This window comes from Primulina eburnea, chromosome 11 (assembly GCF_022965805.1).
Source record: "Primulina eburnea isolate SZY01 chromosome 11, ASM2296580v1, whole genome shotgun sequence".
NCBI classification, from domain to species: Eukaryota; Viridiplantae; Streptophyta; class Magnoliopsida; order Lamiales; family Gesneriaceae; genus Primulina; species Primulina eburnea.
The window spans coordinates 40613201-40635495 of record NC_133111.1 but is presented as its reverse complement, the minus strand read 5'-3'; the positions used below and the strand labels follow the sequence as shown (position 1 = coordinate 40635495).

Here is a 22295-nt window from a genome sequence, read left to right as displayed (position 1 = left end):
AAAAAGGCAATACGAAAGATCACAGAGTATCAAAATTATTTACCCAACTACAACAGCAACAAAAATGAATGGTTAATTGGTCATACGTATAAATTAGGCCGTCTCACAATGATGATAAATTAGACGATGTCATATCTGATGACCTTTTTAACTATACGGTTTACACTAAATTAGCGACGGTTTACAGGGTTAAACAAACGGTGGCAAATTTTTACATAGCGACGGACACACACCGTCGCCAAATTGGGAATACCGTCGCTAAAACCTTGTTTTGGGAATACCGTTGCTAAAACCGTTGCTAATTTAATATTCCGTCGACGATCTATTTAGCAACGGTTTAAAATCTTGAGCGGCGACGATTACAAAACTGTCGCTAATAGCGACGGATTAAGAAAACACTGTCGCTATTAGCGACAACGTTTATAAACCGTTTCTAATTTAATATTCCGTCGCCGATCTTTTAGCAACGGTTTAAAAACCCGTCGCAGATCTGGAACGGCGACGATTAGAAACCTGTCGCTAATAGCGACGGATTAAGAAAACAGTTGCTCCTAGCGACGGTGTTTCGATAAACCGTCGCTAATAGCGACGTATTCCGTTTTCTTTAATATTGCCATACTCGTCCATTATCCTCCGCACCGCTTCTCTTCTGCGATAAAATTCTCTCTTAATTATTTTAGTTTCGGGTTGAGATAATTTATTTAACTTCAAGTCTTTTAAATTTCTTAGTGTTGGTTAAGATTATTAATTTTGTTAGCTTGTAATGCAGGTAATGCAGGTCGTTTTCCAGCTGATTTTTTTTCACGTGCACAGTGGTCCGACGTTTTCTACGATCATTTTGTAAGTTCGTTGTAGATATATACACAATTTAATTTGTTTTTATTGTATGTTATTTTGAAATTAAATAATATATATTATATGTTCCGACGTTTTCTACGATCATATTGTAAGTTCGTTGTAGATTTATACATAGTTTAATTTATTTTTATTGTATGTTATTTAGAAATTAAATAATATTTATATTATATGTTTAAATTTGTTACTAAAATATTATATACTTTAATATATATAAATTGTCAATATTAAATTTGTTTATTTATGTTGTTGAATGAGAAGTAAAGAGTTCATATATCAATTTTTTTAATTAACTGAGTAAATGATAGCGTTTAAATAAAATACATCTTATTTATTCTTTTGTAGGATAAAATGGATAACTATAGAATTTGAATGTATTGTCGGTGGGATATGAATTTCTAACGAATGAATATTGTGTTGGTGTAGAGTCGTTTGTAACATTTGCACTTAGTCTTTTTGAGTGTTTATTAAATGGAAATACACGTTGTCCTTGCAATCGAAAAAATAGTCAGAACAAAATATATTTAGATGCAAATACCGTTAAGATACATCTTGGTCGTTATGGATTTGTACCGAATTACTACAATTGGTTTTTTTATGGAGAGGAATACATTCATCCGTTATATCCTAATCTTACTAATATGGAAGCTTCTTCATCATCTTCGTATCGTGTTGCACCACGAATTGCTCAATCTACATTTCCAGATTTTTTTTAATATTATTGAAGAAAATATTAACTTTGAAAAGAACCCTGAAAATGAGAATGAGAATTTTGGTGAAGAAAATCTTACAATAAATACTGTTCCCGAAGTTCCTGAAAGTTCAAACAGTTATCATAAATCATTGTATGAATGCATTAAATCAGCCGAGAAAGAAATTTGGGATGAAAATCCACACGAAATTTGGGATGAAAATCCACACGGTCATTCTGTGTTGCCTGTGCTCGCTCGGTTACTGAAGATGAAACATGAATACAACATGTCCGAGCGCAATTACAATGACATGTGTCAACTCATGTCAGAGTTATGTAGCAGCTCACTCTTCAGCAAGCAAGACGACAAACTGCATGAAATTAAAGGATGCATTTACCAAAAACCTGTGTTGATAATAGGAAAATGAACCAAAGCCAAAAAGAATCTCAGAGATATAGGGCACATGATGCCAAATGTCCTGACTAATATTTCCAAATGTCTGTTCAGTTTCTCGGATCATGATGCCATATGTTCCAATGTTGCCAACTATTTTACACCTAACAACTAAAAAATTAAACATAAAGTAAATATCACATGACAGGGGTAGATTGATGCAATGAACCTCATTACTACATTAGAACTATAGTTGGTCTACTGACAGTATCCCAATAACACTGCAACGTCTTGCAAATTAACATCGTCGAACAGAAGATCATCGGATCAAGCAAAGTTCCAAAACACTGTGGGGTCTCTTAGCACATACTGAAAGCTACTTGGGCAGAAAGTTTTTTTTCTAACCTAAAATGGTAGTACCATGAAGATCTGCATTGAGAAAGTACTGAGCCAAGTCAACTGATCTTTCCTATCACGGAATACAATCACACAAAAATCAATATCGTATATGAGATGATATAATAACAAATAATAAATGAAAAAAATGAGATTGCCACTAACCCAACATTATTCAGAAGTCGTGAAACCAAGTCAAACTATATGAGAATTGCTAACAGAATCAATGAAATCTTAGTAACCAACCTCACAAATTGATATGATTACTCGATGAGTTATCATTAGTTATACTATTTAGATTATAATGACATTACATGGCCAGGAGGTCCAGGATCTAAATTTTAATTTAGATTATGCGCATACCAGAAAGAAGCCTACAACATTTTGTCAAAAGACACTAAAGACTTAGGCCTCAAAATTTTCGCTCAATTAACTATTCCAAATAAGCCAAATATGTCTTTTCTTTAATCGTGCCTCCACATATTTATATCCCAGTTGCATATTTCCATGAGAATGAAAAGCAAATGATGGCCATTTTGTCCTAAGAATTAGAATCACTGATAGTTGAGAAACGTCGAAACAAAATTATACCAAGTCCTGTAAAAACATATATAAACTTAAGTAAAAATTATAACCATACAATTTCCCTATTGAAAGAACTTTCTTGCCTTATTTGATTTATTATACAGCTACAAGAAAAGACATCAAGAAAATCAAGACATAAATCTATTTTGCAATCAAAAAGCTAATATCCTTGACTAAGTGTAGGAAAAAATGTGTAATAAAACAGGGAAATTTGATTACCAAGAAAAGATACAAAATGACTAATGGACTCACTTATGAAATTCTTCAGGCATGTCAGATGTTCCCTTCTTTTTATGCTGCTTCAAGGACATGTGTTTTTTGGAGCGCTTTGAGCATTTCTGAAGGGCCTGAACATGGGAATGGTTGGAGAAGCCACACTTTTCGACATAATTATCAAGGAGTATTGTATTCTCAATTCTCATACTTTTGGATCCCTGAATGTACTTCTGAGCCGAATCTCCATGTTGAAATAGATCATGCAAGATATAATCCATTGTGGCCTTTTTATCAGAAATCTACATATACAAGAGCAAGTTAAAAAATAGTGTAAATAAAATGAATTCCTGTCTCATGAGTATTGGCATAAAATTTCTACAAAAATCAAAATTCACAGAGACAGGCTATAGTGAAGACTGAAGAGTCACCTGGCTACAAGATGGTAGCAGTTTTTCATTCACATAGTGAGAAAGTTCAAAGTATGTTGACTCATTTACTTCCACATCTGCAAATTAGGGCATATACAACTTGTATTACAACATTACCAAACTTATTTTCCACATGCATATAGAAACAAGAATCACCATATACAAGCGTACCTTGTTTTGAAGTATGACCAGATAAACAAATATTGCCTGCAAGCATTAAGAAGCAGCTCAATGAGAAATAACAAACTCATACTTAAATGAGTTTCACACAAATATATTTGAAGTTCATTTGCATGAAGTATTACGTGTCACATACATGATGATATTATCACTTCTTAACATTACCCCCAACAAGTCAAAACACATCCACAATTCGTGCGGTAGGGTAAGGAGCCAACTTACAAATTTTATGAAACAAACTATAGAGATTCAGTCATTTCACCAAGCTTATGCATTCTACTTTTGTCTTTTGACATAGACATCATCACATCCATCTTAGGTACCTTAATCAGTTGCACATGACATTATTATAAGGTCATCAAACAGACCTAGAATGTTAGAAGGGTATATTAACTGTTTGACTGCTGCTTTTACATTTCTATTTTTTTTCTTTATTTGATTGAATTTCATTTGATGTTAACTATCCGGGTCTATTCCGCCGAAGTGGTGTGTTTACTTAATAAAATTTTGTTAGTGGGACAACAATGGAGGATCAAAGGAAACGAACATTGGAAGCCCTGGAGCGAAGGTTTGCACAAGCAAAGGAAGAATTTCATACACATCAACAGAAGACCCAAAAAAGACCAATGGAAGATATGAATCCAGTTACGTCTGACGTTGAGCGTCCACCTGCAGATAATGTGGTTATAAAACCTTCATTAAAGACCTCGTCTAGAAAAGGTTTATTTTGTTTTTACCTTTTTTGCTTTTGTTTTTGTTTTTAACGAATAATGGTTGATTGGTAAGACTGCATAATTCCTATATTTAATTTATTTGTTGAACCGTTCAAAGTCCAGAGATAAAATACTTTTAAGATTTAGCACATTCTAGGGTCTGTTTGATGACCTTATAATAATGTCATGTGCAACTGATTAAGGTACTTAAGATTGAATTGAGGATGTTTATGTCAAAAGACAAAAGTAGATTGCATAAACTTGGTGAAATGAATGAATCACTGTAGTTTGTTTCATAAAATTTGTAAGTTGGCTCCTTGCCCTTGCCGCACATATTGTGGATGGGTTTTGACTTGTTAGGGGTGGGGGTAATGTTAAGAAGTGATAATAGGATCATGTATGTGGCACATAATACTTAATGCAAACGAACTTCAAATATATTTGTGTGAAACTCATTTATGTATGAGTTTGTTATTCCTCATTGAGCTGCTTCTTAATGCTTGCAGGCCATATTTGCTTTTCTGGTCATACTTCCAAACAAGGTACACTTGTAATCGGTGATTCATGTTTCTATATGCATGGAGAAAATAAGTTTGGCAATGTTGTAATACAAGTTGTATATGTCCTAATTTGCAGCGGTGGAAGTAAATGAGCCAGCATACTTTGAACTTTCTCACTCTGTGAATGAAAAACTGCTACCATCTTGTAGTCAGGTGACTCTTCAGTCTTCACTATAGCATGTCTCTGTGAATTTTGATTTTTTTAGAGTTTTATGCCGATACTCATGAGTCAGGAATTCATTATATTTTACACTACTTTTTAACTTTCTTGTATATGCAGATTTCTGATAAAAAAGCCACCGTGGATCATATCTTGCATGATCTATTTCAACATGGAGATTCGGCTCAGAAGTACATTCAGGGATCCAAAAGTATGAGAATTGAGAATACAATACTCCTTGATAATTATGTCGAAAAGTGTGGCTTCTCAAACCATTCCCGTGTTCAAAGCGCTCCAAAAAGCACATGTCTTTGAAGCAGCATAAAAAGAAGGGAACGTTTGACATGCCTGAAGAATTCCATAAGTGAGTCCATTGGTCCTTTTGTATCTTTTATTGGTACTCAAATTTCCCTGTTTTGTTTCACATTTTTTCCTATACTTAGTCAAGGATATTAGCTTTTTGATTGCAAGATAGATTTATGTTTAGATTTTCTTGATATCTTTTCTTGTAGCAGTATAAAAAATCAAATAAGACAAGAAAGTTCTTTCAATAGGGAAATTGTATGGTTATAATTTTTACTTAAGTTTATATATGGTTTCACAGGACTTGGTATAATTTTGTTTCGACGTTCCTTAACTATCAGTGCTTCTAATTCTTAGGACAAAATGCCCATTATTTGCTTTTCATTCTCATGGAACTATGCAACAGGGGATATAAATATATGGAGGCACGATTAAAAGAAAGACATATTTGGCTTATCTGGAGTAGTTAATTGAGCGAAAATTTTGAGGTCCAAGTCTTTAGTGTCTTTCGACAAAACACTGTAGGCTTTCTCTCTGGCATGCGCATAATCTGAATTAAAATTTACGTCATGGACCTCCTAGCCATGTAATGTCATAATCTAATTAGTATAACTAATGATAACTCATCGAGTAATCATGTAAATTTGTGAGGTTGGTTACTAAGATTTCATTGATTCTGTTAGCAATTCTCATATAATTTGACTTGGTTTCAGCTTCGAAATCTTCAAGTCTATGCATGAAAAGTGGAAATCTTACACATCGCGACTTTTGAATAATGTCGGGTAAGTGGCAATCTCATTTTTTTCATTTATTATTTGTTATTATATCATCTCATATACGATATTGATTTTTGTAGTGATTGTATTCCCTGACAGGAAAGATCAGTTGGCTCAGTACTTTCTCAATGCAGATCTTCATGGTGCTACCATTTTAGGTTAGAAAGATAACTTTCTGCCCAAGTAGCTTTCAGTATGTGCTAAGAGACCCCACAGTGTTTTGGGAACTTTGCTTGATATAATAATCTTCTCTTCGACGTTGTTAATTCAGCAAGACATTGCAGTATTTTTGGGATATTGACAGTAGACCAACTACAGTTCTAATGTAGCAATTAGGTTTATTGCATCATTCTATTCTTGTCATCTGGTATTTATTTATGTTTAATTTTTTTAGTTGTTAGGTGTAAAATAGTTGCCAACATTGGAACATATGGCATCATGATCCGAGAAACTGAGCAGACATTTGGAATTATTACCCAGGACAACAAATTCAGAGGTGGTGCCCTATATCTCTGAGATTCTTTTGTTTTAGTTCATTTTCCTATTATATGATGTCTTGCTTTGCTAAAGAATGAGCTGCTACATGTTTTTTGCATGTGTGTGTACTTATGTACTGGTTTAGTTCATCCGTAATTTCTATGATAAGAAGTTGATCTTGATGCTTGTTTCTTCAAGCACAAGTTTTGTGTTTGTACTTTCCATCTTGCTCCGCTCTCAATTGATTGTCAAAATAAGAGTTCAAATGCTGGCAAAAGATACTTTTGTCTCATCTTTGTCTCGAATGAAGTGAAACTAAGAGTCCAGGATGATACTGGGAAAGTGTCCCCTAGATCATATCTAGGTCGACAACACTTCTTCAGATATTTCCAATTATCCATGATGTATTTTCTTGTCGCCTGACTTTTAGTTCAGATACTTGAAGCCGCTTGCCCTCATGCTAAACTGAAGCATACATGAGACATTTAATTCTTTAGATATGTTATGCGAGTGGCTTGCTGTGCCCTGCTCTTCGGGATGTTCTTTGCATATTGTGGAACATGTTTTGATTCACGAGTTTGCACAAAGCACACATTCAAAAATGTTTTGATCTTGTGCTTATTCTTTGCAGTTGTGCCGAAAAAGCTATCTGTATTCGTGCTACAAGCTGATTGCTGGAAGATTACCCTACTTGGTGATAGACTTGCATCGAGAAGATTAATTCCTTGGTCATGATGTTTGTATTCTGTAGTCGTAATGTTCCAGTTCTGATGTAGTTTATCCAACTCGTCATCTTCCCCACTTTCGTCGTCACAGGTTGAGCATTTAAGGTTTTTCAATTAGTCGGAAACGAGACAATGTTACAAATACAAATCATTGTTGGCAATGATTTAAGGTTTTGAACGGATTGGTAAAGCTGACATGGTGCATAAGTAGTTCACGAGTTTAAAATCCTTGCAAATGAAGGTTCTTTTGTTCTAAAGTTCGATGGGAACAGACAACCTAGCTGCGACAGCTACAGGGGATACAAGTAGAGTTTGACAATTTAAACTTTTGGAGAATATAATATTCCTGCAGCGATTTGATAAACCACTTGGATGAAACAAACGTGTCAATTATAAAAAATTTTACACAAGGCACCAGTATTATGAAATAACACTTTTTTTACGGCTAACCACGCTCTGCACATGATTTCATTCTTCCAGCAGCCATACCTTCATGAAAAAGAGCATGGCAATTCAACAGACAGCTTGTTTCAACTGCCTAATCTGACATATTTACAGAAACATGGACAGGAAAAAGTGGAGCAACTTTCAAATGCAATTCATATGGTTCATAAGATTCAACTCATTTTGTTTCTTGTATTCTTTATGGGATTGAAGAGAAGTCGAGATCTTTCGATAAAATGGTTTTTCATGCATGTAGATGACACTTCGAATCATGATTTTCCGGACGAGGATAATTTGTTTACATATGCATAACAAAACATAATATGCAATCATAAAAAGTTGATATTTTGAAATAACATCAAACAATAAATTTATGTAATTGATTTTTGCAAGTATCATCAATACATAACATACCCCTAAAGAAAGAATCCAGCTGACTTCTATTAGCTGTTGTGTTCGTCCACAGGCGATAGAAAAGCTGGTTTATCTGCAACCAAGCTAGCAGATTCCTTAGATGCATCAAGTAATTCATTATCACAGAAACAATTCTTGGGAGCAAATGGGGATCTGGGAACTGCAGACTCGGTGGCAGTTTTAGGCGAGAGTGGAGCACAATTTGATATTTCCTTTAAAATTTCAGCCATTGAACTGGGTATATAGGGATTTAGATCTACACTGAGCCCTTTTAACATCTCCCCTGGATCTTTAGCATGATGATTTTCCTTGTCGCCAGTATTGCAAGTTTGATGGGTATTATTCTCAAGGTGATTCTGCTCGACCCTTCCACCTTCATCCACTTTCCAACCAATACAACCTGAAGGATCGATCCCTTCAACAAGAGGGATTTTGACACCCCCTAAACCCATATTTTTATCCACATCCAAGCCAGTTTCATTATTCAAGCCAGCTACATCAACATCAACCACTTATTTCTGTGCTTCTGAGGAAATAACTCTTGTTTTATAACCATCACCCTCAAGAGACCAGCTGGGAGAATCTTATTCATCCGTCACAACATAAGTATGGAAGGATGTTGGAATCATGGCTTGTGGAAAATTAGGCTTAATATGTGCCGCAGCATTAACTGTTCTAGCTGTTGAAGTCTTGTCACTTTTCAGCTTGATGTTTGAGCCTATATTTGAACTGCAGACAGCAGATCCACTCTTAGGAATCACAGTATGCAAGCTAGATGGGGATTGCATTGTTTTCTTAGGAGTGCAAACTGATGATTTCACCTTAAAAAGGTAGAATAAAATGGACTCCCAGCACTGGGCAGAAATAGTAACTTTAGAAATAAATTCTAGTTTTTTGCAAATATCTCAGATGCACTTTTTGCAAATCATCTCAAGAAAGCATCAACTAATATATTTAACAACCCTGTTTTAAATTAATGATCTACTTTTTTGTTCATAAGAACCAGAACAATCCCTTGTTGAGGATTTACAATAAAAAAGAAACGAGAGAGAGAGAGAGACTGAGAGCTAACCCCGTCGAAGTACCCAATTTTGGGGGATGGCATTCGTAATCCTGATGGTCTCACAAGAGTCTGAAGGGAACTCACGCGTGTTGAGGATTTTGTTGACCCGTTACCTGGCAAACCAAGTTCTACAAAAATTCATCTCTGCACTGGTCCTTGAGTTACTAGATCTTTGGTTAGTTATGGAAGAAGAAGATGATACTGAAGACCATTCACTAATTCATCTCTACACTTGGTCCTTCGTGATTTTGATGTTTGTGTAGGAATTTCAACAAAGTTATCAGACTTTGAGTCGAAAAAATTGGGTCCATGTTTCAGATTTTTATATTATTTCATTCACATTGCTCCTCTTTTTTCTCCTCATTTCCTCCATGTTCCTAGTCTTCGATAGTCCGAGTGTGCACGTTCTTCTCTTCTACATGAGTATAACACATTAAAATTTTAGGACACTATAATCAGTTTCCATATGTTTGCTCTCAATTTTTCATTAGTTGTTTATATGAATATCTTTATATGATTGTATGAATATTTCGAATGTTGATATTTCACAATCTAATTCAATAATTCAAATATCACGAGTTTTAAAATGCGTAGACCTGATATTAATTATCTTATTTTCATCATATTTTTTCTTCTCTTATCTTCAAATATTGAGTAGGATTAATGGATTAAGTTTTAGTTTTAAGAGTCTATTTAACAATTCGAATCTTGGTTGGATAGACGTTAAGCATGTATGTGAAAGGTGTAAAATTAAATGTTATGCAAACTATCTTAAGATTATAAATGAAGAACATTTCCAAATCACTTTTTTTATTGTCTAATTGTCATTTGGATTTGAGGCTTTGCCCTCACGGTGACATCATTATTCAAGATTCAAAATATGCTGGAAAAATATTATTTTTTTAAATCTGAAAATTATAATTTATCTTTCATATGTTGTTGAGCATTATATATAAAATATTGCATCATTTAAAATATCAACACTTCCGCCAAAAAGTCATTGCATTCTCATAAATGTGCGTTTTTTTCTAGCAATATGTGTCATGATAAATTAAATTTAATTAATGCACTTGCATTTGTTTCATAATCAATCAGTTATTGTTTGTTCTTATAATTAGTTATTTTATTGAATATTTTCATCCTCTCGATTTGTTTAATTTTTTTTTATATAATATCATGTTTCTCTTCGCAGAAAATCTATTATATTTCAATGTTTAAGATTTTGATTGAATCATATGAAATTGATGGGTTTCCTTCCGATTAATAGAGTTGTAACTCGATTAATAAATTGAATAAATTGTCATTACAGTCTTCATCTCTTTCAAACAATCTAAGATATTTTTGAATCATGTTCATCTAAGAAGCAAATTTGGAAAAAATTTAAGATTTTGCATATGCGACAAGATTGATCGTTGGAGATGTAACGACCTTCAACCAATTTTCCATACTCTCTGGTCTTCATCATTTAGAGCCTCCACATATGTAACTATTGTGTTTCTATTCCTTGAAGAGCTTGTTCAAGTATGTTAAACTTAAGTTTATAAATGTTTTTTTTAATGGTCTGGTTTTGGTTTGCTTAATTTGTTTCTATTTTTTAGTTTTCACAATCTCTCTCATTTCGTCACGGTTTTAATAGGAGGTTGTACTATTAGCCTAATGCAAGCAACAAGAAATCAGGGGATAGATTGAGTCATGATATTTTCAGCTTCTTCGACGACGAGCAATTCCGATTCATGTTGTTAGCACTTCGCCATCATCGAATATGGTTATTATCTTACATGTATTTATTGTATTGTGGAATCTATATGAAATTTAGATAAATGTAAGTTAGAATGAAAGGAAAAATATGTGTGAAGGTATAAATATTATTTATTTGTTACGTTACATATACAACGCATGTGCAGATATACATTAAAATGAAAAGAAAGTTATGTTTGAAGATAAAATTATTATTTATTTGTTAAATTACACATGTAACACGTGTGCATCGTCAACTATAAGAAAAACACAAAAACTAATAACTCTAAATAACTTTCTCTCGCACTCATTCTATTTAAGGCTTTTTGTGTTCGGACAGATAACATGTCATGAAAACTATTTCAATTTTGTGTACAATTTCATGTCATCAATAGTTATGTCAGATAACATGTCATGAAAACTATTTCAATTTTGTGTACAATTTCATGTTATCAATAGTTATGTCGTTTCAATTATGCGGCAAGATTCACTTATTACTTTAAACTTTCTTCAATCTTTGCACAATATTACTACTTAACATACTTATATAACTCATGTTATACTTAATATTCATGTACAACGCCCACACACATAGTTGTGCCTCGATTGCTAGTTTAAATTATGTTTTAGATAAAATTTGGCATCAAAAAATAAATGAAGCACAAACAAAATCACCAAGTCTCCTCTCCTTCCCAAAACTTGAAAGAGTAAGAGTTGAAAAAATAAAAAATTGACCATTAATTAATTGTCCATCATCATCACAAATCTCAGAGAAAAATGTTCTTCCACAATAGTCTCCAGCATCGGCTTCTTCGACCTACACATCGACATTCTTTGCCTGAACTCCGGCCTCGAGTACTCTTCCATATCCTCCAAATTCAGCTTCGGCACCGAGCATTTCTCGTTACCCTCCACCATCTTCAGATCCTGGTCGCACTCCGGAGACACTCTCACGCTTCCGAAGGGAACCTTTTTGTTCTCTTTGCTCGCCGTAAAGAGAAGCGCCCCCATATCCGCCGTCTTAACGTCCGAGTTCAGCCGCTTCATGGGGAAGAACACGTACACATTTCTCATTTCCAGGTCGTCGTCCGCGTTTAGCGCTGTTAGTCTCTCTCCGACCTGCAGAGATTTCGCGTTCACGAGGAAAAAGTTGGGCATGTCAAACATGAACTCCGCAGCTTTAGCGGGCTCGTAGAAACGCCGGATGTCGCAGCCGGGGAAGATAACTGTTATAGAATCCTTGCCGGGATTCTCGCCCCCCTGTCCAGCTAGCGTGCAAGATATGTAATTCCCCATAGCGTTTCGTCAATCTTTTTCAGAGAAGAAGTGAGGAGGATCCGAATTGGCTTTGATTCAGGTTGAGAGCTGGAGTTTGCGGGATTATTTATGAAGAGGGCTGTGGGGGGAAAAAGTCAGAATGTTTGGGAATGATATAGAAAATTGAGTGGAAAAGCATGGTAAGCCAGTTGGCAGTTGTGGTAGTGTGTCTGAATAGAGAAATGGAACGTGTTGAAGCCAGTTGTTTTGAGTCCGCGTCCCAGATTAAGGGATGGAGCCTACCAAACTTCCTTTAATTTCAACTTTATTCTAAATAAATTGAGAGATCATTATTTTTTATTTCAAATATTTTTAAACTCAAAGTCTCAAACCATACATCGAGTCTTTATCTCTCATATTTAAGGGTGAGCGTCGGTCGGTCGGTTCGGTCCGATATTTCTCTATAACGATTCGGTTTTTCGTTTTTAGTTTGAATATATATGGTCCAAAACCAAACAATTTTATTGTGGTTCGGTCCGGTTTTTTATAATACGGTTCGATTATATGGTCGGTTATATACGATTTGATAATATTTTGTTAAGAAATAAAATTATAATTCACTTAATGCTTGATGGATGCAACACGTATAAAGAAATAATGATAGTAGATGAATAGAACATATAAGATTACAATACACTTATGACTTAACAATCTAAACTTCAACAACAATTTGAAATACAATTTCAAATTGTAGCTCTTCAATAAAAGAATAAACATTCATTAAATTCTAATTTTCAACTCCAAAATGGACGTAGATTTTGCATCTCAAATCTCAATACATTTAACAATATGAGCTTTAACAATAATTTGAAATTACAATTGTCAATATTGGACTTGTCAAATGACTAAGTTTCACTCATTAGCCTATTATACAAAAAGTCATATAGTTAAATATAATCTGGTCGGTTCGGTTATTTCGGTTTTCTAGGGATCAAAACCGTAAACCGAACCGAAAAATCGAATTTCTTTAATTTTGAAATCGTAACCGGTCGAAAAATCGATAAAACCAAACTATTTAAACCGAATTTTTCGATTCAGTCGGTTATTTCGGTTTTAAACAAAAAAATTATTGAAAGCAGTTGAATGAGAGGCTTGGACGTTTATATGACATAACGATGATTTATTCGGTCTTATCCTGAAAACATTATCCAAATTGTAAAGTGATTTACACGTTTTTTTATCGTCATGCGATGTATTGAATGATCTTGAAGATAAGGTTTAGTTAACATGAAAATGTCAAGTAATTTAATTTTGACACACTAATTGAGAAGGGGGAAAATAACAAGATTCATTGCAATTGCAGATTTTATGCCAAAAGTATGGACATCTTTTCACCTATTACAAAGTATCAAAGATAAGATTTAAGTCATTGTTTCTCAAATGCCCTATCCATCAACCTCTGATAAGTGGCCCTACATTTTTCAAATCAAATGACATAATCATATGATAGAATGTACCGCTCGAGGTGATGAAGCTGGCTATGTCTTGAAATTCTCGCGCAAAGGGGATTTTGCGGTACTCATGATAGGCATCCATGAAACAAAGCAACTCATATCCCGAGGTGATGTCCACTAATTGATCGATCCTGGGTAAGGGGTAGAAATCTTTGGGGCAAGATTTATTCAAGTCCTGAAGTCCACATACACTCTTCATTTTCTATTGGATTTCCGAACTAGGACCACATTTGAGAGCCAAGTAAAGAAGATATACACCCTCAATGACTTGCCCCCAGTCTGCTTCACCTCGAACATGCTAAAATCAATCTTCTTATAACTCTTGATGCTACTAAAGTGATGCGAGAAAATGCTCTTGAAAAATCATCGAAAAAGTGGACACTCTTTGGCTCGAGTTTGTCAAATCACCATTAGGCTGAGTCTACCAACGTAGTCAAGAAAGCTTTACACTTGATTTTGTTATCATAACAATACATAATGGACATGTTTTTGAACCGGGTTAAATATTTCTCTGGATCAATGTTCCTGTTGTACTCTCTGATTTTGGCTGACTTGTAGTGGACATGCAAGGGTTCATACACTATTTTTATGGAGAATGAACATCTTTTTGGCTAGACCCGAGGAACTCAAGAAGACCCGGTTTGTCCTTACAACTTCTTCACTTTTTTTCTTAAATTTTCCAATTCCTCAACCATAGTAAGGGCTTTGGGACCTTTATGAGAGTTTTCTTCCTTTTTTGTCTTGTGCTGAGGATTATATTCATCGTCAAATCCTTCCGCTAGGTGATTGTGGCTGCTATTGGGAGGAAATTTCTTTGCTACGACTTTTTGGACAACCGTTACTATCCACTAGCAAAATTTTGCTGAGGGGCAGATTTATTTCGGGGACCTCTGAATCTGTGGTCTCGCTTCTTGAATCAACCATCCGAACTGATTTTCGAGTCGAAATCGTATCTATGTCTATATATATGACTTTCTACATACTAAATCAATGATGATGCAAGGCTAAATTGGATGAGCTGGGTGGACAATTTGACCGGTCGAGTTATTTTCCTTCCTTGCGAATGATTGTGATTGGGAAAAAAGGCTCACGAGCGTAACTTGTACACTTGAAGAGCAAAGAAAGTTAGTGGGGAGTTGGAAGGGTTTCTGGTATAGCCACTCTGATACTCAAGTCAATCGAATATCCGTGCAAAGGAAAGTGTTTTATAGAGAACATATAGTGGGTGTTTGTGGCAATATTGAGTGAAACTCCCTTATGATCGAGAAAACTTGAGTATTTATAGGAGAAAAAGTATGGATGACTTTGTTTCAGTGCTCGGCCACTCCTCATGATCAGACAGCTGCCCACGTCATATTCTTTGACACTGTTATGACTGACAACACATATTGCTTCTACTCTTGTCATATCGGCCCTATGTGCATTGATTGATATACTAATGATTTCTAGGCATGGTAATCCATATTTGTGGGTCCAGTCGATGCATGTCTTGAAATGCTCGGACAATGGTTTTGATGTGGGCACGAACAAGATCTTTTATCCATTATCTTAGCCTTTTTACACAGCCCGAGCTCTTTCAAAAGAATTTATTAAACCAAGTCATCATTTTATGGAGAACAATGATTAGATGGGAAGTGAAAAGGTTATGTTAATGAATATGAATTAAATCGGGATAAATTCCATCCATTCTCTAATGAGATATCGTAGAAACATAAAACCCTAAATTTAAAAGTCTTTTCAAACTTTATATTTTTAAATATAGGACATATTTTCTGTATTGTTGGAGTTTTATGCTTATTTTTAAAAATACAAGGTTATAATTAAAATATAATTAATTTTTTGCGTGTCTTTTTTTGGTTTTCAGAGACGACTAAATGCTAGTTATCCTTAAAATCGTGACTTTCTGAATTTAATAGTTTACCGGTGAATATAATAAAAGTATATTGAATTGGTCAGATTTCTCAATCCCTAAGGATCGACATAATCATGTGATCTCCTGTTTTCCAAACCTAAATAAATTAGAGATTGAAAGGTTACATTAATTGTATAGTCTTAAATTTTAAATTGTGCAACCAATAATTAACAGAAGCTGTAGCCTGTACCATGTTCACAAATCACTAATATTGAATACAATCATCGTAGCAGCACCGTAAGGTACAATTGATAATTGCTTTATTTGATTATCTAAATATATTTAAGAATTTTAATTACGCCTCTTCTCATTCATTTTTTTATTGAGCATTTGACCAAAAGAGTGGACCAAAAGAGGGGATTATATATATATATATATATATATATATATATATATATATATATATATATATATATATATATATATATATATTTTTCATAGGGTTAGCATTATAATCTCATATATAGTTGACCGATAAAAGTTATTAATGTAAAATTAATATTTTAATTAAATACGATAAAACGTACGCATATGAAAAATAAAAAGAAAAAGAAATAAGGAATATTTCCATGTAGCTAGAATCGTTATTTTTTTTAGCGCTCGACTTAAGTCACTCCTTATTTTCATGTAAATTTGAGTGTTTCTTCCCATGATTTTCCTTTAATTTTCCATTTGTTACTCCTAACATGTCATATATAATGTAATACGAGTTTAGATCGTCAGATGGGATGACTAATGACATGTATTAAATATATAAATGATAATCGATATACATGAATAACAAAATGAATTATGATTCTGATTATGTAGAGAACTTGAGTCAATCGTTCAATTAAGCAAGGATATGCAATTCTTTAATGCAAATTATGTTTAGTTACAATGAAACACCAAATATGGAAAGCATCCTAAGAAAATTATGAGATCTTATTGTGTTTCAGAAGGTTTGGAATGCACGATAAATATAGAGTTGTCCAAATCAACCTTATTATCAAGTGTAGATATTTTGTGAGACGGTCTCACGAATTTTCATCTATGAGACGAGTCGACCCTACGATATTCACAATAAAAAATAATACTCTTACTTTAAAAAGTAATTCTTTTTCATGGATGACCCAAATAAGATATTTGTCTCACAAAATAAGACGTGTGAGACCATCTCACACAAGTTTTTGCTTATTATCAACTACCAAGTAGTATTGCTGGAGAGCCAATATCTTGTGACCAAGATATAAATATATGTCTAACATAGTGTGCTCAGTAAAAACTGGATCAAGGTAATAATAATTAAAAAAAAAAGTCCAACTTTAGGATGTAACATTGCATGAAGGGCTGTGAAGTATCACTTTTGTTTCCAGGGGCCATAATTGTATAGTATCGCTTTTGTTTCTAACTATTCAAAATTTTCGCAGCAAAACTTGATGACATGATTAAGTTCAACTATCGTTCTTCCGTCTCTTTCCTCGAGATTCATCCAGCCGCTTTGTTCTCCGGGAACCTTTTTCCTCCTGTAATTTGTAGAAATAAAGTCGTACACTGGTACTTATTAATCCAAAACTAAACACAATTGAATCAAGAAAGTTGTAGTGTTTGTTTTACCTGTCTGATTCTCTTCTTTGGCTTGAATCTTCCTTTCCCTTTCTTTTTAGGCTTGGCTGACACCTGTTACGGTCATTAACTCCAACTAGTTCAATAAGGTGACGGAAAATTGAAGATCACCCAGAAATGGAGGAAAATGTAAGATACCTGTCCAGAAACTGTATTTGTATCGTGTTTCTCAAGCTCAGTCTCTCCCTCAATTTTCCCATCACCGTTAAGCATAAGCTTAAGCCTTCCTTCTCTTTGTAATTTAATAGAACGAGCATGTCTCTGTTGTGGACATGAAGCATGTTATCAGCACTAACAGTATGTGTAAAGCAACACAAGTACGTCAACAAGAAAGTGCTGCATTATGCTTCGAATAAATGAAGAGATTCAAGTAGTGCCGATGAAGGCCATCTAGGAAAGCAACAAGAGTGTTATTCGGAAAATGTAATCCTCTGAAGATATGAAGAAGTTCCAGCACACAACAGATAACATTTTCTCAACTCAACAAAGTTATTTAACTTGAAAGATTCGACGCAAACATTAAGACATTCATTTATCTATAGGAGTTTGAACTGAGCTTCACAGAGTTGAATATATGCTTGCCTTGGAGTTGAGATGGGCATTTAGAGTCTCCTCTGACAAGCATACTATCCTAGGGCACAATCTGCACTTGAACACTGATTTACATTTCACGACACAATCTGCCATATCAAATTCAGTATCTTTCTTTTCAAGTTTATCCCGGTCATTAACGAGCTTAGTACCGCCCTCATGTCTTGAAAGACTTCCAACTATATTCTGTTCGTCATTTTCAGTGGACATGCCATCGTCGCTTGTAGGTAAACCTGCAAAGACAATGATCCAATAAATATTCACGAATGATATTAAGTGTTTTGAGGTTTTGTCATAATAAGCCAAATTCATAAAATTTCTACGAGAGGTAAAATGTGTTTAGAAAGAATCTGCAATGGAGAGATGGAAACTAATTTAAGGAGAATACCAAAATGAAGAATTTATTGTCATCATAAACTAAGAATCAGGCTGAACACTTAAACTCTTATTCAGTTTTTATGATCCCAGTTAAACTTAGAATCAACTTCACGTTTCTATGCTACCTAATCAGCTCCAGATGGTCATGATCATATGTTTTCCTTCACATAAATTCATGATTAACAAAGATTTGCAGTTACATAAAACAGGATTAACAAACTATCGACCACAAGTTGTTTGCCAGTGATATAGGATGAAGGTGAACAAGCAGAAATGGTTATGCAGAAACCGTTATCGCTAATTTTAATAAAGCAACGGATATGCAGAAACTGTCGCTATAATTTGTCAAATACCGTCGCTATATAAGCGACGGTTTGTCTTTGACCGTCGTTACTCCACCCGTTTTTTTGTAGTGTGGCCAGGGAATGAGTCTGTCACCACAAAAAATTTTGAAGCAAAATTACATTTCAAATTTTTTTTTTTTGCTAGAAGATTGTATAATAAAAGCACTAAAAAATGATGGAAGATAAGAGGACGAAAATTCTACACTTCAGTTTCTCTTTTAAAAATAAATAAAAGCACATTTCACTACTTTATCCATATACTAACAGCTTCAGTTTTATTTTGTTTTTTATTTTATATATATATAAAACAACTACTTCTTAAGCTAAGTATTTCTGTATCTAAACTAGCCCTAAGCATGGTAGTATAAATGGCGACAGCCTTCATGCAGTAGTTCTACACATACAATTTTTGAAGAACCGAACAATTAAACAAGGAATTTCAAAGCCAATGACCTGAGTATCATGGAAAGCCATACATGTGAGACAAGAAAATGAAAAATCCACAAGCACAACCAGACTGAAATATAAAAACTTTACCAAACACCTCTTAAACCTAAATAAAGTTCCTTCTGAAATAGAACAGGTTAAGGAAATTGATCCAGACCAAAACAATAAAACTGGAGAAAAAAATAAAAAATAAAAACGTATCCAACCTGACGAGTCGAGATTAACTTCATTCACCGAACTGTCCTCACTTTCATATCCTGGAAGGAGTTTAAAAAAATAAATAAATTCAATTGTATAATTTTAAAAATTGTCAAGAAACATCTTACAACATCTGGAGCTCAAGTACTAGTAAATGCTGATGGGTTTTTTTCGGGAAAAAGATCCACTACAGTAAGCTTGTTATAAATCTCAGTAGCATGCCTTCACAATCTTGCGTCTAAAGACTGAAAAAAACAAACAATGCCCATAAAAATTTGACAACCAGGCCACATATACCCAAAGAAGATGACACGTTCTCCTTCTCTCCAACTTCTCCAACCTCATTGTCTTCTTCATCCTCGTCTTCTGTTCCGTCAGTGGCCTCTGCCTCCACTTCAGAGTCTGAGGAAGAAGAGTCGGAAGGGACATCCCTATCACCATGTTCGAACCTGTAAAATCGCCTTTTAATCATTGTATTCCTGCCTCAACTGCAAAAGATAAGAGATGAACCATAAGCCCTAATTTTAAAGATCACTAATTCAGCAACACATCAATCAGTAACTGGAACCGTGCAAATTTCAATCTTTAGCTAAAATTTCAGATCTTTAACACAGAATTATCACCGAATGAATAGAATCTTGCAACACTGCAAATACTACGGCACACCCGATCCCTATCTTGTCACCGATTTCCAACATTTTCTCTCTTGTTCACGAAGCAATAAATCAGACAATGCCGCATTACAATGGAGGGAAAAACCCAAATCCCTATGGTAGCAATCTACAAAGTGAGTGGCACGCAGTTACAGAACTACAAACACAATTTTACCCAATTGCAAGCTATATGAATGTAAAAAATATCACTAATTTCAGAAAAATGCACGTTATGCTTGAGATGAACAATAAAAGTGAGCTGATTCGTGAATATGTTGTAAAATTTTGAATAAAAAATTGAACCCTAAAATGTTTGAATGAAATCTCTACATTGGTGCAAATGGTGGTGCGAAGAGAGGAATAACGGCTGACTGTGATGTCGTCGGAGGTGAAGAAGAAAGGGTTTCAAGGGTATCAAGCAGACAAGGTGACTGAAACGTGGAAGTTTTTCATTGGTACTAATTTAAATTAACACAATTTATTTATTTATTTATTTATTTTCTGTTTCAACTTAATTTAATTTTTCATTCTACTCAATTATATTAAATATAGTCCAGTTTTTTATATTTAATACTATTATTTTCTTTCTTTTACAATATACACTATTTAATTTGCTTTTATAATTTCTTTTATTTTTTATTTTTGAAAATATAAATTATTAATACTTATATTTATCAATTTAGTGTGGGAAATATTCACTATTTTTCGATTGAATACCCAATTGCTTGGAAATATGATATGAAAAATACAATAATTTTCTTATCTTATTAAATAAAATATTTAACTTGTGAAGATTAAATTAAAATTATTAAATAAATTAAATATTCTAATAATTTTTTATCATATTAAAGCATTCGTTCAATAAAAATAGCTGAGATTGATGATCATTTTCTAATAATAATTTTTGAGTGAGTCTCATGTGAGACCGTCTCACGGATCTTAATTTGTGAGACGGGTCAACCCTACCCATATTCACAATAAAAAGTAATACTCCTAACATAAAAAGTAATATTTTTTCATGGATGACTCAAATAAGAGATTTGTCTCATAAAAACGACCTGTGAGACCGTCTCACACAAATTTTTGTCATAATTTTTTGTGTTACAATTTTGTACGAAATTATTGATTTGTACGAATCAGTTTGAAGTCTAATAATCTAAAAGTCATGGGTTTGAAATTTGTTAAAAACATGATCTTAAACAAAAATTATGCTATAGGTAATATTGTTTAAACATTCAAAAAATATAAACAAACATAAAAAATTTATTACGATGCGTTAGTTATTGAAAAATAAAATTTACTAAAATTAATTTTTATGATATTTTTATCATATAAAATGAAATATTTTATAATTTGAAAGAGGGGCATTTTATTTTGTAAAAAATATACAATGACATCTAAATTAGTTAAACTCATCCCTCCACTTTAATTATAAATTAATAAAATATGCACATGCATTGCATATGTTAGGCAAAAACTTGTGTGAGATGGTCATACAGATCATATTTTGTGAGACAGCTCTCTTATTTGGGTCATCCATGAAAAGATATTATTTTTTATGCTAAAAACATTACTTTTTATTGTGAATATCGGTAAAGTTGACCCGTCTCACAGATAAATATTCGTGAGACCGTCTCACAAGAGACATACTCCATGTGTTATCATTATTTTTAATTTAATCAAATAATACTAAACAATTAACACTAAATTATTTTCAATTTAGAAAAGTTGTACGATTTAAAATGAAAGTTTTTTTTTAGATTTTTTCTATGTAAAATATGAACTGATTTGAGGAGGTTTTTAGTAAAATAAAAAAATAATTATGAAATTAAATATTTTGGTATCATCTAATTTAGTTAATACGATGACCACTTTTTTATATATACAATAGTATAGATAATATAAATATAATGGCGTACTCAAATGAGCATCCAAGTTAATAGCATAGATGAGTGATTGACATAAATTAAAAAGAGTTTGATTTATCTACCTAACACTTTCTCGAATGAGCTTGTCATATAATACTTATCCAATATGCTTTGCTTGCCCAACGTATTTTACAAATTATATGTTACTCTGAAAACTTACATATCTGAATTTCATGTAAAAAAAATAGATTTAACGTTATGTGTCAAACTTTAATATGTTTCCTATTTAATAAAAAACCAAGATTTATTCCGTGCGATTTGTTGGCACAAAAAAGTCGTGCGTTTTTACAAGCAATAACTTGACCTCTTAAATTTGTTAAATATTAATTTCTTTAAACCCTTTATTTTGGT

At 33.5% G+C, this 22295-nt stretch overlaps 4 protein-coding genes and 1 long non-coding RNA gene across 9 annotated transcripts; 1 reads left to right on the top strand and 4 right to left on the bottom strand.

Moving 5' to 3' along the window:
• Positions 1 to 925: 925 nt before the first annotated feature.
• LOC140806077 (ribonuclease MRP protein subunit POP4-like) lies at positions 926 to 8601 on the top strand. The gene is given in 11 exon segments (XM_073162540.1): positions 926 to 946; positions 4260 to 4465; positions 4965 to 5015; positions 5095 to 5171; positions 5299 to 5458; positions 5461 to 5542; positions 6195 to 6263; positions 6357 to 6415; positions 6652 to 6753; positions 7366 to 7462; positions 7692 to 8601. Coding segments are annotated over 10 exon segments (900 nt in total). The 5' UTR covers positions 926 to 946; positions 4260 to 4269; the 3' UTR covers positions 7699 to 8601.
• On the bottom strand, positions 3129 to 4066 carry LOC140805245 (ribonuclease MRP protein subunit POP4-like). Its single transcript, XM_073161491.1, has 3 exons — positions 3737 to 4066; positions 3566 to 3642; positions 3129 to 3436 (listed from the first exon to the last, which is right to left on the bottom strand). Exons 1-3 carry the CDS (start codon positions 3780 to 3782, stop codon positions 3170 to 3172), a joined length of 390 nt encoding a protein of 129 aa, XP_073017592.1. The 5' UTR covers positions 3783 to 4066; the 3' UTR covers positions 3129 to 3169.
• On the bottom strand, positions 8233 to 9753 carry LOC140806078 (uncharacterized). Its single transcript, XR_012112442.1, has 2 exons — positions 9390 to 9753; positions 8233 to 9138 (listed from the first exon to the last, which is right to left on the bottom strand). It is a non-coding gene; the product is annotated as an uncharacterized lncRNA (long non-coding RNA).
• A 2105-nt stretch (positions 9754 to 11858) lies between these two features.
• On the bottom strand, positions 11859 to 12413 carry LOC140805628 (uncharacterized). Its single transcript, XM_073161886.1, has one exon. The coding sequence runs from the start codon at positions 12411 to 12413 to the stop codon at positions 11859 to 11861; it is 555 nt and encodes a 184-aa protein (XP_073017987.1).
• Positions 12414 to 16977: 4564 nt separating this feature from the next.
• On the bottom strand, positions 16978 to 20468 carry LOC140806075 (uncharacterized). 5 transcript variants are annotated; one of them, XM_073162537.1, is made up of 7 exons: positions 19987 to 20340; positions 19661 to 19851; positions 19372 to 19422; positions 17988 to 18229; positions 17544 to 17666; positions 17397 to 17459; positions 16980 to 17305 (listed from the first exon to the last, which is right to left on the bottom strand). In XM_073162537.1, exons 2-7 carry the CDS (start codon positions 19833 to 19835, stop codon positions 17234 to 17236), a joined length of 726 nt encoding a protein of 241 aa, XP_073018638.1. In that variant the 5' UTR covers positions 19836 to 19851; positions 19987 to 20340; the 3' UTR covers positions 16980 to 17233. The 5 variants fall into 5 exon arrangements, with proteins under 5 accessions (XP_073018639.1, XP_073018638.1, XP_073018636.1 ...); XM_073162535.1 differs by lacking the exon at positions 19987 to 20340 and adding an exon at positions 20347 to 20468 and having other exon boundaries at positions 16981 to 17305; XM_073162536.1 differs by having other exon boundaries at positions 16981 to 17305; positions 19937 to 20340.
• Between the last annotated feature and the right edge of the window lie 1827 nt (positions 20469 to 22295).